Raw genomic sequence first — 16,696 nt, 5'->3', positions numbered from 1 at the left:
ACCCCCTCTGAATACCGTTTACCATGAAAGCCCTATTCATAGGGTCACCATAAGTTGAAATCGACTTGAAGGCAGTCCATTTCATTTTCAGTGAATGTATCATAATGGTGAAAGAATGAGCTAGGAAGTTCTAGGTCCCAATTTTGCCTCAGTTCTATTCCCTCTCTGCTTCCGTTCCTTTGGGGGATAAAAAAAATACAGTGCTGTTGTCAACACTTTTCCCAGACAGAGTTTTTAAAAGTGGCGTTTTTACTTAGTAGCTGTTTTAACTGTTTTAAATATGTTTGAAATTGCATGCTTTTAACTGTTTTATGGTTAATTTTACTGGTTGTTTGTAATCTGCTTAGAGGTCTTCACATTCAAGCGGTATATACATTTTGTTAAATAAATGTACCAACAGCCATAAAGCATCCCTTGGCACCTTAATGGCTGACATTTATTCTGGCATAAACTTTTTAGGCTTCCGCATACTTTATCAGATGTAGCTTAGAATATCTAATGGAGTATCTAATGGGGTCATCTGTAACCTGCAAAACTTTGTGGCACATCTTACCCCTTATATAGCCAGTTGATCACTGCACTCTGCAGGTGAAAGCCTCCTGCAGATACCATCTAATCAGGAGGCCTGTTCTGCACAACATAGGAAGCAGACCTTTCGTGTTGTGGCACCAACACTTTGGAATTCCCTCCCCTTTAATATTAGACAGGCACCATCTCTGTCATCTTTTCGGTGCCCACTGAAGACCTTCCTCTTTAAACATCCCAGTCTGTGTTAGAATTGCTTTTTAAGATTTTTTAAAGCTTTTTTAAAAATATGTTTTCAAAAATGTTTTGTTTTAATGTTTTTAAAGATGTCTTGTTTTAATATATTTTAATGTCTGTTTTTAAGGTGTTTTAGAGTGCTTTTAGTGTTTTGTTTGCAACCCTGGGCTCCTTCTGGGAGGAAGGGTGGGATATAAATTTAATAAATACATAAAATAAATCTTTTGGACTTTGCGTATGACTTTGAACATGAGTTTTAAATGACAATGAGAGAACATCTGAATATATATAGAGTGTCTTTGCTTCATTACTGAGCCATGCCTAAGGCTATGTGAATATGTCCATTTTCAGTTGTCTCCATTTCTCATTTTTCCAGTCTCAAGTTCAGTTCTCCACATTTCCACATCCATTTGCAAATCCTTTTTTTTAAGCACTCATGAAAATTAATCAGCATTTTAGTCTGAATTTCTCCTAGTATACCAATTTTTGTGTGCCGTTTTGCCTAATGTACACAATTTGCAAAGCAGTTTCCCCTAATGTAAAACATTTTGTTATTTTCACTATTCTATGCATATTAATGCACACTTCAGCCAAGTGTATGCATTTTTGTACACATTCCTTGGCTGGAGAACCGCATTGCAAAATTCAGAGAAGTGTGACTTTCGATGAATGGATGCATTTCGTTTTTTGCATTGTTTTCAAAAATGGTAATTAGATAGGTTTGCCTTTAAATATGAACTGAATAAAAGTCTCCTCCATCTCTAGCCATGCCACACTTCTGAGATTGGGAGGAAGTGCTTCCAGGCTGCCTCAATCCTCAGGATCCCAATTTTAGAAATGTAAGCAGCGGCTTATGCTTTTGTATGCTGATCTTTGTCTCGTCTTCCTTTTCAAGAAACCTGATTTTTAAAATGCATTGGGCATTCCAATATTTTAAAGGAATGTCAAGACAAAAGAGGAGTGACGATTATTCATCCTTTCTGCATAATAAGAACAAGAAGCAATTGTGTTTAAACAGCAGAGAGGTGGAATGGGGTTAAACAATTAGCAGGCTCTCAATTCATAAAGCAGTTCAGGTGTAGCAGCATACTGGCAAATTGAGCAGTGAAGAATCTTATTTCCACCGTGAACTTGTTAATAATAATAATAATAATAATAATAATAATAATAATAATAATAAACTTTATTTCTACCCCGCCCTTTTTCCAATAGGACTCAGAGCAGCTTACAACTAAAAACAACACCATTAAAACATACAGAGTATATTATTAAAAAAGAATTAAACTATGAGAAAAATTAAAACCATAAAATATAGGTTAAAAAAGCGGACAATTTAAAATAATAAAATCATATAATGTAATCACCAAACCTATGACACTTAATCCTGGTCGTTCTCTATCCCAAATGCCCGTTGAAATAAAACAGTCTTTACTTGTCGCCGGAAAGACGGCAAGGAGGGAGCTGATCGCACCTCACTCGGAAGGGAGTTCCACAGCCTAGGGGCGGCCACCGAAAAGGCCCTATCTCGTGTCTGCGTCATATGTGCTTGCGAAGGTGTGGGGAAACACAAGAAGGGCCTCACCTGAAGATCTCAAATCCCGGATAGGTTCATGTAGGGAGATACGATCTGTCAAATAGTCTGGACCTGAGCCGTATAGGGCTTTGTAGGTCAAAACCAGCACTTTGAATTGTGACTGGAAACAAATTGGCAGCCAGTGGAGCTGTTGTAACAGGGGAGTTGTATGGTCCCTGTAACCAGCCCCGGTTAGCACTCTGGCTGCAGCTCTTTGTACCAATTTAAGTTTCCAAATAGTCTTCAAAGGCAGCCCCACGTAGAGTGCGTTACAGTAGTCTAAGCGGGATGTAACCAAGGCATGCATCACCCTAGTCAGTTCAGGTAGCTCCAGGTGGCCCTAGGCCTCTCTTTCTCTCATTTATAATTTGGGGATAGCATTGACCTACCTTGGAGGAATGGAAGGATCTGTCAATTTCAATTTTCTCAGTTGCTAATTTTTTGAAAACTTGATTTCGGTTCTCCATTTTTGCAACAATTTGTGAATTGTTTAAAAAATGTCCTCATGAAAATTCTCCAGCATTTTAGTGAGAATATCTCCTACTAAACACATTTATGTGTGCAGTTTTAACTAAAGTACACATTTTTGCAAGCAATTTCTCCTAATATAATGCATTTTGGTATTTATTTGCACTCATATATTCATATATATTGTATATATGCATAAGCACATTTTCCCTAGATGCATTGTTGCAAACATTGCTTAGTTGGAGAACTACATCACAAAATTCCTATAAGTGTGAATTTTGAAGGATGGCTGTGTTTTGGTTCTCATGTTCCAGTGTAAATTTGATAAATTCAGCTTTAAATGCGAACTGAATTGAATTTCTTGCCCTTCCCTACCTATCTGTAAACCTTACAGGTGGGAAAACTCCAGCCCACGGTCTAACCTTGGCCTATCAGGGAGTCCAGTTTGGCCATTTTTGCTAAACCACACCCCTTGCCAATCAGCTGGTGTCACCTGTCAGTCATCTGTAGTGTAGTGATTGCTGAGATGATGTACATTAAAGGCCTTCAACAGGAGAGCTATACTCTTTCTATAAATACTCCTTGGATATTGTTTAAGATGTTAGAGCCAGAGATGGGGAACCTATGGCCCTCCAGATGATGTTGGACTCCAACTCTAATCAGCCCCAGCCAGCATGCTCAATGGTCAGAGGTAATTGGGAATTATAGTGTAGTAACATCTGGAGAACCACAGGTTCCCAATCCCTCCATTACATTTTCAGAAGAAAGGTCATTTCTTAAAGATAGTAGTGAATTCTGCATTCTGGAGAAGATTTTCCGTAAGTAACTAAATATGGGGAAGGCCCACAGCTCAGTAGGAGAGCACGTATTCTTTATGCAAAAGGTCCCAGGTTCAATGGAGGCATTCAAGAGGCAGCTGTACTGTACTAGAGGCATTCAAGAGGCAGCTGGACAGTCACCTGTCAGGAATGCTTTAATTTGGATGCCTGCAGTGAGCAGCGGGTTGCACTCAATGGCCTTAAAGGCTCCTTCCAACTCTATGATTCTGCGATCCTATGAACCAGTTTTATGGTCTTATTATAAATTCCTAAACGGCTCTGGGCCTGAAAGACTGACTTCTCCCCCGTTGCCTGGTAAGGGCATTAAGATCAAAGAACAGCAGCCAGTTAGTCTTTCCATGGCCTGATGGTTGTCAGCTTGTGATGTCGCAGAGACTGCTGATACAGGTTTTCCCTTGATTTCTCGATCTGAATCTCTTGTTTTAATTACTGTGCTATTTTAATGGCATTCCTTTATTACATGTTTCAATTATGGGTGTTTATATTTTAATGCTTTAATGGGATTGTTTTATTGTGTTTTAATAGTGTGTTTCACTTATGAGTGTTTATGTTGTATAAATGGTTTTTATACTTGAAAACCATTGAAAAGCCAATTTTTCTGTGTATGTTTGTGTATCTGTTTTTAATACGTATATATGGCAGCTTCATAGGTTCTAAAGAGAATTCATCTGGCATATTTTTCCAGATTAGGACATAAACCCTGTTTTAATTGCATGTAAAACTGGCAAATTCTAAGTAAGATGGTGATATGGCCCTATATGTTTGCTGAACTTATTTATACATCAGAAAATGGCTCTAGGAGGTCCCCCCCAAAAAAAACAAAATCTGTACTAGGCAACAATGGTTGGGTGAGTGTTCTTACTCTATGTTTTGCAGGCGTTCTTGAACTAATTTTGATCCTTTTAATTTCTACTCCCTCCAACCTTCTCTTGCTTTTTTGTTTTTGCTTTGCTTTTTTTGCAGCAGAAATGGAAACTCCTTTGTTGAGTGCCTTCCTCCATTCGGGTTCAAGCTGGATCCCCAGTCTTAATTGCTGCTTAGCATGAATCACACAGACTATTGATGTCTACTTCCTGTGCAATAGATTCCTCTTTTAAATCCTGGCTGCTGCAAAAGGAAACTCTTTCCGATATCCTTAACAAACGTCAATGGGCATGAATCCCAGTTAGGATGGAAAGATCTATCCATTTTGGTTCTTTCCATTTCTCATTTTTTTCAATCTGAGATTCAGTTCAACACATTTCTGCAGCAATTTGCAATTTCTTTTTTTTTTAAATCCTCATGAAAATTCCCCAGCATTTTAGTGTGAATTTTTCCTAATAAGCATTTCTTTAAGGGCAGTTTTGAGTAACGTATACATTTTTGCAATCAATTTTTTGCCACATAATGTATTTTTGTATGTTATTTTCACTCATGTATTCATTTGTATGCACACTTTCCCCCTAACATATGCATTTTTGTAAACATTGTTTGGTTGGCTACCTGCATTGCAAAATTCGAATAAGTCTCAAATTGTTTTGGAAAGTGCAAATTCAATAGATGCAGCTGTATAAGTGGACTGAATCAAATTTCTCTCCCATCCACAATCCTAGTTCCTCCTTATCTTTGCTTGAAGGTGGGGGAGAGAGCACGAGACCTTTCCCATCAATTGAGAGAGGCCAGCTGTTGCATTGGCCTCTCACTTCTCAGTAGGGCCAGATCCAGGCTTTGAGTGTGGGTGATCCATGGCATAGTACCTGCCAGTTGCACTTTCCCAACCCTCTCCCAGCAAGAGGCTTACACATCAGTGTTACTCTTCTGACTGATGTTGGGCACCCTGCGCATGAAATTTCCGTTAGTTGAAATTGGGCTCTCTGGGCATTGTGGGACATTTTTTAACTGGTGGCTCCTGGCTGGCGGCAATATCAATGGTGGGCCTTGGTATGGTGCATGGGCCCAAGCAGCTGCCCAAATATGTCAGGTACTTATGCCAGCACTGCCTATCAGATCTCAGCGGTGGCCAGCCACTCTGTAAGAGAGGGAAACGGAGTGAGGCCCCTTTCATTAGCTTACTTAGACCCACTTTATTGCATTTCTTACATCACCCACCTTGCTTTCTTTTTCTTTTGACTGTTGTAACATTGTGCGTAAGAGTCAAAGCTATGAGACAAGGAAGTCCCCACTTTAAAACTCACCTCTGTCATAAACTCACTAGGTGGCCTCTCTCAGCCTCCGTCCCCAACCCCATCTGCAATGTGGAGAATAATGTTGTTGTTGTGTGCATCCCAGTCTCCAAGAGGTGAGAGGCTTTAGGGGTTCCTACACTCACCCAGGGGTCAGTTTCCTTGGGATGAAGTTCAGCGGAGACTGTGACGTCTTTAGGATATATGGTTTTATTGACTCACAGATACAACCTGTGCATAAGATGGAAACATTAACACTCCCACAGATATTGCTTCCCCACATTATGTCGCCCACAGAGCAATAGCTTGGATTCAGCACAGAGAGCAAGTAAAAGTCTCTGTGTTGTCCCAGCTCCAGGCCAGACTAGCCAAGGCCTGTTGTTCTGCCCACAAGATTACCTCCAGCCAGGTGAGGGAGGGGTTGCCCCCTCCTGAAAGAGCATCACTAGCCAGTTGTTCCTATGGGTAACATGGCCAGCTCTACAGCCATGAGGACAGGATGCTTGACAGACTCGGCCAGGGCCATTAACTTAACAAAGAGACTGGTTTGACGAGTGCACTGTTTCTCTCTGCTACAGATCCCATCCTTACAGATACAGCGTTACAGGCTTGCAAGAGACCCAAGACACCATCCAGACCAATCCCCCCCCCCAATCCTATAACAATGTTGACTTAATATACAGGGTTGTTTATAAGGATTACAACTAGGTAGTACCAGGGTCTCCAGGGTGTGTATGTTTGCAGGGGGTACTGTTATACCAGGCCCAGAGCCACTAGGGTCCTGGACTCTTGAAGTTTTTTCCTTTTTGTAGTAAGTCTCTAGCCCTTGTAGACTGAAACTTATGAAGCAAAATACATAGGCAGAATTTGAAGAAATTGCTTTATGGGATATGGGACTCTCAGTGTGAAGTTGAAGCTGTGGTCAATGAGTGCTGAAGAGAAATTTAGAGACATACAGGCCAAAGGGAAAACTCCAACACAGTTTCAAAATGACCCAGGAAGCCTCTTTTTCAGACAGTGGAGAAGAGTCTTCCTCCTTTATTATGAAGCTGCTTCAGACAATGGAAAAGGATTGCCTCGTTCATCTTGGAAGAGACTTCCTGGTTCATTTTGAAGCTGTGTTTTCATCTGTCCTGGTAGAAAAGTGATTGTTGCTCAGAGAAATAATAGAGAAACAATAGAGAAATGAGAGCCAGTGTGGTGTAGTGGTTAGAATATTGGACTGGGACCTGGAAGACCAGGGTTCAAATCCCTACGTGGCCATGAAGCTCGCTGGGTGGCTTTTGGGCCAATCACTGCCTCTCAGCCTAACCTACCTCACAGGGTTGTTGTGAAGATAAAATTGGGAGGGGAAGAACCATGTTATACGCCACCTTGAGCTCCTTGGAGGAAAGGTGGGATGTAAATGAAATAATAAATAAATAAAAGAACAGCGATTAGGCAGGAGTGCGAAAGCAAAAAGTAGTCACAAAGGAAGGCATTTGTGTTCTTTCTCAGATTTAATTTAATGCAAAAACATTAGTTTTTTCCTGAGTATGTAAGCATTAAAAAGTTGCGCTGCTAATGCAAATGCGCTCCATCATTACTATATCCGTATCACTGGAGGGATGGGGGAGGCATTGTGGTAACCCAAGGAAATCCAGTGTTGCTGTAGTAATATTGCAAGGATGTGGGAAAGGGCTGAGAGAGAGAAAGTGTCGTGTATTACAAACCTGCAATGTAGTCCAAAGTTGTTTCCAATCCCTTTGTATGTTGGTGTTGGTGTTTTTTAAAGAAATGCAGTGGGAGAGGGTTAAATTGACTGTAGCGTTGACACGGGGTGATTAATTGCTTCTCCACCCATGGAGGAAGAATGGGGTGTGTGTGTTGCTCTTGGTATAAACACTTAAATGGCTATATTCATGTCAAAGGTTCAACTCCTGTTTTACACAAAAGGAGGGCAACATCACAAACGTACACACCATACAGCGTTATAGGAGAGACATTGTACAAAAGCCAAGCTCTATCCCAGGCTTTCCATGTTAGCAAGCATCCATTTTCTTCAAGTAAGCTGAAAGAGTAAACAGTGAAACAGTTGCCAAGGGCAAGAATTCCCAGATCCATCAAAAGCATCTGAATATTTCCTATGCATTTCTTTGGCAAGCTACTGTTTCCTGATGTTCTTTTTCAAATTGCATACTCCTTATGTTTTGTCTCTCTCTCTCTCTCCCCCCCCCAGGTGATTATAAATAGCACAATCACACCTAATATGACCTTCACAAAAACATCCCAGAAGTTCGGCCAGTGGGCTGACAGCAGAGCAAACACTGTCTTTGGTCTGGGGTTTTCTTCCGAACAGCTACTAACAAAGGTAACTTGAGTTTCAGTTACTTTTATTTTGTGTGGTGGTGTTGTTTTTGTAAAATCCCCAATAGTTTCAATAAATTAAAAGAACAAACATATGGATCTCGGGGGAGTCTCTCATATATGAAACTGGATTTCTTCCACTTTTTCTTAATTAATAGCAACTTGGATTTGTGCAGGTGATTAACTTTCCTGTAATCAACGAGTGGGCCAGAGTTTGTGGGAGGTGTTAATGTACAGATATTTTCTCTCTGTGTTTGATCATTTATTATTTATTTATTTATTTATTAAATTTATATACCGCCCCATAGCCGAAGCTCTCTGGGCGGTTCACAACAGACAAACAATCAATATACAATTAAAACCATATGTTAAGCACTTAAAATGAGTTCATTATACCAAAAAATCGAAACATAATTAAAGATAAAATAACTAAAAACCAAGTACATGATACTAAATGTTAAAATTAAATTAGTTAAAAGTTATTAGGATGTGGCGATGTCAAGATATCAAAAGTGCTACAATATTAAATATTAAAAATATTAAAATATTAACTATTAAAATGCCTGGGAAAAGAGGAAGGTTTTTACCTGGCGCCGAAAAGATAATAATGTTGGCGCCAGGCGTACCTCATCATATTGTTTTCTGTGCCTGATTTTAGGCCAGATTAGGTGCAGTATCCAGTGTCCTTGTTCTGTTAGCACAAGAATTCATGCTTGTGCAACAAAACTCACCAGTGTATGCCCCGCACACTCCTAATATCTGCTTCGTAGGGTTGGGGGGTAATCCAGAACAGATTTAGGGGGAGAGGAAAGGGAACGCTCTGGTGGTCAAGAGTAGGGATGACAAGTTCTGTCCATTTCGGTTCTCTCAGTTTCTCATTTTTCCAATCTCAAATTCAGTTTTCCACATTTCTGAAGCAATTTGTGATTTTTTTTAAATTGTCATGAAAAATTTCAAGCATTTTAGTGTGAATTTCTTTAAAAAACCCCACATTTTTGTAGGCAGTTTTGACTAATGTGCACATTTTTTGCAAGCAGTTTCTCATCATATAATGCATTTTTGTATGTTACTTTCATTCATATATTCATTTTTATACACACTGTCTCCTCAAATATGCATTTTTGTGAACATTGGTGGGCTGGTGAACTGCATTGCAAAATTTGAATAAGTGCAAATTTTGAAGGATGGCTGGGTATCAGCTCTCATATTGTTTCAGAAAGTGTGAATTTGATAGATTCAGCTTGAAATGCGAACTGAATTGAATTTCTCTCTCAAGGGTAAATCCTTGTGCTAACAGAATGAGAGACTTAATGCTATTTCGGATGCAAACTAAATGGAGAGGTAGTGCTGAACGCAGCAGTTGTGTGTTCTGCTCCTTCCCCACCACTAGGGATGAGTGAGAAATTTGATTCACTTTGAATTTAAAAGCAAAGTTACCTAATTCGCAATTTCTGAAACAATATGTGAACTGAAATTAAGACGTCCTTTGAAATTGCTGCTTCTCTGAATTTTGCAATGTAGTTCTCCAGCCAAGGATAATGTGCTCGTAAGAATGTAAATATTAGTGAAAATGTTTATATTAGTGTAATATAATGTAAATATAAATTAAGCAACATTGGGCTCATCCACTTTCAACAGAGGAACACTGTGTGTTTCTGCTTCTCTCCTCCTGCAGTGGCAGCCAATTATGTAGGGTAGGTAAATGCATGGCATCGTCACACGAGGACACGGAAGCTTTCTTAGGCACTGAAGGGAGGGTGTTAGACTTGTAGTTGCCATTTTTGGCAGCAATGTGTGGAACATAACTTTTCCTTTTACACGTCCTTTTCAGTCCTATTTGTAGCCCAGTGAATTTTGAATGCCTGAAGTGGTGACATCATGTTAAAAGTGGACCTAAAAATTTGAAATCCCTTTAGAAGTTAATAAAAATGATATGAATACTCCCAACCCTCCACTTCCATAACCTCGCCTCCCAAACCTTTTTTTTAGTTGAGGGTGGGGTGATCATTGAATCACTTTCAAGGGGGTCTGTTAAGTTTTAGTTAGGAGCTTCCAGAAGGATCAGGCCCTCATATCTTTTCTGAAATGGGAGGAGAGGGAGGCAAGGAGGAAGGCAGTCAGTAGTGTTGGCTGCGTTTGGATGTCACAGTAAACTGTGGGCTATCATGAGAGGAATGAACCTAGCCTTTCCCTAGGCTCAAGCACTTCCCCTCTTTCCTCACTTCTAGCACGGCTGTGAGAAGGAGGTAAGAAGCTTTAGCTTCTGTTTTTGGTTAACAGCAGCCTATTATGTTCTCTGAACTTCACAAGCCGTGGCTAATTTTAACCATGATTTGGTTGAAACAACCACTTCAAACTGTGATTGGTGAAGCTGGTTTGTTTCAACAACCTATAGTTGAGATTCACCACAGTTTACGGTTCAGAAGATGGGCTGAATGTTCCTCGTTTCCTTCCAGACATTGTTGTTGCCATCATTTATTGCTTGGCCTTCACCCAAAAGTTCCAGGGCAGGTTATAACAATTTTAAAATACAACCTTAAAAACAATGGAAAAACAACCTAAAATCCCACAATAGGATGGGTCCTAAAAATACATATCTCAGGTGTCAGAAGGCCAGGATAAAAAGGTGTGTCTTCAGCATTCACTTAAAACTGTACAGCAAAGTTGCCAGATGCACCTTGGTGGGGAGGGAGTTCCACAACTTAGGGGCCACCACAGAGAATGCCCTCTCTCAGGCCACCCACCTCTCCGGAACTTCTGAGGGTGGCGGAACTACCAAAAGCCCCCCTCTACTGATCTCAGCACCTGAGAGGGTCTATAGGGAAGGAGGCAATATTTCAGATGTTTGGGACCTAAGTCATTTAGGACTTTAAATGCTCATGTGAGCATCTTCAGTTAGGCCTGGAAGTGAACTGGCAACCTACGCTGCTGTTTTAAAACAGGTTATATGACGTCTAAAGGGAACCCTAGCCAGTAATCTGGCTGCTGCATTTTGCTGGACTACAACTCCCATGAGCCCTAGCCAGCATGGCCAATGGCCTGAGATGGTGGGATTTGGAGCTGAACAACATTTGGAAGGCCACAGGTTCCCCATCCCTGCCCTAAATGGTAGTTAAATCAAAAATGGAAGCAAAAGGTTCTAATCTCGTCCTCGTGGACACAGGAGGAGGAGAGGGATGGGAGAATGTGGAAGGCCAGGGAGGAGGCAATGCTCATTCCCATCACAATAAACCATGGTTTATCATGATCTCTAAATGCAGCCAATGGTCATGTTTGCAGGTAAGGATAAGCCAGGTTTTCAGACTTAATGTTAGCTTTCCATGAATGAGCAGTATGCCCCCTCTTCTCTCCTCCCCCAGTGTGATTAGGATAAACAAACCAGGGAGTCTTGGCTTTCTCTTACATCTGAACTTGGGATTTTCGTTTGTTGTTCCCTAACAAGTCACAATCATTAGCGAACCTTTAAGCCATGGTGGCTTGTTTCATTTTGGATCATGGCTTGTTCTAGTGACACAAGCCATTGTTTGGGGCAATGTCGGCTAGCGGCTTCATGTCAGTGGGGCAGTGGAATCCTCGTCTGGGTTTTAGTCCAAACTTTAGAGCAGCTGTCCAAGGTGTATCACTCCTTGGAAATTTGGACTAAAACCAGGAGTGGATTCCGTTGCTCCACTGACATGGACCTACCAGCTGCCACTGGTTCTGGGCTTGGACATAATGGGACGCCAAGCCTTTCTGGCTTGTTTATCCTGCCCATGTCAAGGGCGGAGCAAAGCGAGAGTGATTGCATGGCATGCATCAGCACACTGCTGTTTCTGTTAAACCACAATAAGCCAGAATCCCTGGCTTATCCTTGCATGCAAACACACCCAGTAAGTGCCGGCAGAGCCAAGAGAATAAGATGTCATTGAAATTTGATTTATGTCTCCCTATTAGAGAGAGACCATTTTAAACTAGCAGCAGTCACTTGATAATGATTAACCAATAGTTTACACAATGTGCACTCTTATTCATTGAGATGATGCTCTTGTTAAACAACCAGAATTTTTGTCTAAGCTGTAAAAGAGGCACTTAATTTGACACATAGCTGACTTTTTCCCCCCAAAAAACACAAACCACTCAACATGAGTGCCTCCAGATTATTTTGGTTCGCTAAACGTAATGCCTTTGGACCTTCCACAAGTTCACCCTGTAATCTTGCTGTATGTAACCTTGAAGGCTGTAGGGGTGAGGTGTTAGGTTAGAGGCCATGTTATAGAAACCTCAGCTGCTGCTTCAAATAGCTGAACTGATTGCTGTGTTTGTCAGCTTCATAAAAACATGTTACAGACTTCTGCTGATACATGAATACTTGCTGCCATCATCATCATCATCATCCCCATCCAACCCTTCCTCCAGACTTTTGTCATTTGGATAATTAACTAAGGCTGAATTTTTTTGTAAAGGGCTTTCAGGACTCTCGTCAGTTTATTTGATTTCTTTCTGCTACTTAACAGACAGGTTATTGGTTTCTGGCTTCTACTTCTGTTTTGCTTGTAGTGCCTTTAATTTTATTTAATTGTTCCTAATATGCATTTGGGTTTTTAAATTTATGAGCCATGTTCAAGACCTTTTTTGTTTTTGAAGTTTGAGGCAGGATATAAATATTTTTATAACTTTGCAAGGTAGCATATGGACATTCTCTCTCGCTGGGGAGTCCGGGTTTTGGGAGAGGTGAGGATCTCTAATGGAGAATTCTCAGAGCCCCTACCAAATGACTATTAAAAGTGACAAAATAAATGTAGATTTGTAGTGCAGATTATTTCATGTACTTGTTGATAAGATTTCATACTCGCCATTCGCCATAATGTCCCAGAGTGGGTTACAGCAATATAATGTACAGTTATTAAAACAGATGAAACAGTTCCAATTATAAGGGTCCCACAAAAACAAAATACCTTAACTGTCAAAGGCCAGGGTAAAGAGGTGTGTCTTCAGCGTATAGCAAAAACTATGTAACAAAGATGGGAGATACACCTCTGTGCCTTCCGTCTTTCACTGTTGGCTGTTGAGCTACTTCTGACGAATGAATAGCATGGTCTGCTGCATTTTAGACATATTCCTAAGAACCAGTGGTATTCCCTCAGGGGAACAGATACTGGTTCACATGACACCGTGCCGTGGGTGGGCAGGGTAATCTTCTAAGCCAGTTCAGTCTGAAATGTAACATTCTTTCCATCTATTTTTTCAATAAGTAGTTGCTCCAGTTCTTGCAATCTGTAACTCTTTTCTCCTCCTGCAAAGAGCTTGATTTAAATTTTAGATACTTAACTGCCCCCTCATTCCCCACCCCACCCCAGAGCCCAGTAATTTGCCTGTGATATTTAACGATGTCGATAAAGCGAATGTTTGGGTTTTCCCCTCTTTCAAACACCGAAAATAAATAAGGTTGAATAATCTTCTTAATAGCTCCTGATACTTTTCCAAGTATGTCTATACTATTGTTTCTTTTAATCCAGGGTTCCTGTGATGCCTGCAGTGCAATACTATCCATGTCTATTTATAAGTAAGTCCCACTGAGTTCAGTGGGGTTTATTCCTAGAAAACTTTCTCCTGAAGTGCCCTGCACAATAAAGGAAGAGACCATTAAGAAACGAGATATGTCCAGGATATTTATCTGGATTACATTAGGATTATACAAGACTGCAATGGTTACTCAGTGAGACCCATTGAAATTAATGAATCTAAGTTAGTCATATCCATTAACTTCAGTGGGTCTACTCTGAGTAGGACTAGCACTGAATACCACCCTCAATGATGAACATCCATGTGAAGAAATCTGAAGGATAAAATCAGAGCCCCATGTAAAGAATGTGTGTTGGATGCAGATGCAGTTAGTTGCACTTAGGTCCCATTGATTTCAATGGAAACCAACTCAAGTCATGACTGATTTGTCATAGTGAATTCAATTGGACTTAATTTCAACCAACTGGAGGAGCAAACCCCGAGGTTCTCGAACTGTGGTCCATGGCAGTTTGTAGGCAGTTTGATTAATGTACACATGTTTGCAAGTAATTTATCTTAATATAATGCATTTTGTATGTACTTTTCATGAATATATTCATTTTTCTGCACACTTTCCTCTAATATATGAATTTGTGTAAACATTATTTGGTTGGTGAACTGCATAGCAAAATTTGGATACATGTGAGTTGTGAAGGATAGCCATGTTTCTGTTCTCATATTGTTTTGAAAAGTATGAATTTGGTAAATTTGGCTTTAAATGTAAACTGAATTGAATTTCTGTCCCATTCCTATTTAACTCTTACAAAGTACCCTATTTTTTCTAAGAACTGTGCATATATTAAAAGGTAAAACAGTCCTTGTTTCCTGCAACACATGGTTTTCACCATAGAATCCGGGGAAGGGTGCTGGGAATTGTAATAATAATAATAATAATAAAATTTTATTTGTTAGTCGCCTATCTGTCCGAATTAACGGACACTCTAGGCGACTTACAGCAGCATGATAAAATACAATACACAATTCAAACACATTCATCAATTAAACTAACATCAAAAACATCAATTAATACATCAAAGTTATAAACTCTGCAAAGTTATAAACTACAGTTCCCAGGATTCTTTGGGAGAAGCCATGGCGGTTAAAGTGGTAAAAATATGCTTTAACTGTATGGTGTGGATATGATCTGAAGAGAGGCCACACAATCTACGAATAACACACGTTGAACAATATAGATAGAGTGCTCTGAGTTAATTAAAGCAGCAATTTCCAGATTATTATTTTTAACAGAGGGGAGCCCACCCTTCCAACAGGTCTTTGGATATCTTGTTGATCCCTCCAGCTAAGTTAGGAATTGTTCTCCTGATTGGGTCTTGGCTTACCAATTGGGGAAAAACTAAACAGTGTTAATGATATGCTAGCCCCCAGGAATGAGAGGGAGAATGTATTCTGTGGCAATAACTGTTAATTGGACTGAACTGTCATTTATTAATGGGCTTGAATGGGATTGCAATGGAGTTCAAAGGTTTTGCAAACACTTCTCCATAGCAGCTCATCTTTTTAAAGGTGTAGCTTTACTTACTGGTTTGCATCATTACTTCCCACACAAAGCAGGAATCATAAAAAATTCATGCAGGCTAAAATGTCACAATCTGTAGAAGACTTATAAAAGATTGGAGTTTGATGAGGAAGGGGTGAGGAATCTGGTTATGTTCAAGCTTGCATTTTAGGAAGAGGGAGAAATCTTTATTCCAGATCAGGAATTTGAGACCCTGAGCATTGTGGGTATAAGATTATCTGTAGTAGCATTTATTATCTCATCTGATGAGAAGTGTGTGACCTTAAGGTAACTCATATGATACAGCCTACTTTAGTCAGGCTTATTGGATTTCTGTGGGAGGATGATAATAAAATAATTGTTATGGGTTCGGGGGCTGAGATAGATCATTTCTATGAGTCCCCTTCTGGCCCCTGATTTGGAACCCTGCACCTGGAGGTGGGCTCTGCACCTGAGAAACCTACTCCACTGGTCAGATGAATCTCCTTTGTTAATCTAATGGAGTGGCCAGGTGGGCTAATGGGTCCATCAAGTGCCATTAACTGGCAAATGGGCCCTGGAGATCCTATTGTTATTGAAACTCTTCAGGAGAGTCCCCCCCCCCCCGAGCTGAAAGAGAGGCTTGTGTTTTTAGCTAATCTGAGGAGTCATGCAGGGAGGCCTGCTCGCTGCACAATGACTTCAGGATGCCTCCTATAAGCCTGACTTGAGAAGTAAGATCTATTGGACTGATGCAGCCCTCCAGCTTATGCTCAGGCTGTGAATGTGTGTAAATAAACCGTATTTCATAAAGACACCATAGTTTCTGCTGACCTGCATTCCAAGGACGCCAAACCCTGGGTAAGCACAGGGACCCCTGGAGATCTCTCACTGCTCAGCGATTGGGGGTGGTGCTAACATAATGGAACTGCGTGCTTGTTGATCCCTAAATCCAGAAATAATTTTTCAGCATTTGACAGCAATGCATCCATTATTTTAATGAAGTCTGAGCGCATAGGTTACTATAAGGCTGACAGACAAATTGCATTCATGGCCAGTTGCAAGAATCTATTAGGACTCTTTCCTCACCTGCCCACTCTCCCCAAAATGTGCTCTTAAATGAATATTTGTCATTATCTGTTATCCCTGCTTTCACCCCATCTCCATCACAGCCATTTCTCTTCGATTAAATTGATGCTTTGATGGAGAAATTGGGAGTAGACACCACCACATCAGAAGGGTAAGGGCGATGAATATTCCCACGTCACCTACAATAGAACAATGATTTCCGTTCCTCACCCCCATCTTATCTCTACCTATGTTTTCCCCCTTGCAGGCCCTGGGCTCCTGCTGGGAGGAAGGACGGGATATAAATAAAATAATAAATGAAACAAAATAATAAATAGGGGGTGGCGCAGAGTGGTAAGCGGCGGTTATGCAGCCGAAAGCTCTGCTCATGGCCAGAGTTCGATTCCAATGGAAGGAGGAAGTCAAATCTCCGGTAAAAGGG

General features: G+C 40.5%; 1 protein-coding gene across 1 annotated transcript in view; it reads left to right on the top strand.

Moving 5' to 3' along the window:
• The window catches only part of HOMER2 (homer scaffold protein 2), an 83,962-nt gene that overhangs the window by 45,952 nt on the left and 21,314 nt on the right, over positions 1 to 16,696 (top strand). The window contains exon 3 of the mRNA XM_061595726.1: positions 8,023 to 8,154. Coding sequence (XP_061451710.1) covers positions 8,023 to 8,154 — 132 coding nt within the window. The remainder of the gene's footprint in view (positions 1 to 8,022; positions 8,155 to 16,696) is intronic.

This window comes from Rhineura floridana, chromosome 14 (genome assembly GCF_030035675.1).
Source record: "Rhineura floridana isolate rRhiFlo1 chromosome 14, rRhiFlo1.hap2, whole genome shotgun sequence".
Taxonomy (NCBI): Eukaryota; Metazoa; Chordata; class Lepidosauria; order Squamata; family Rhineuridae; genus Rhineura; species Rhineura floridana.
Note: the sequence above shows the minus strand (reverse complement) of the source record. Positions and strands in the feature narration are given on the sequence as shown.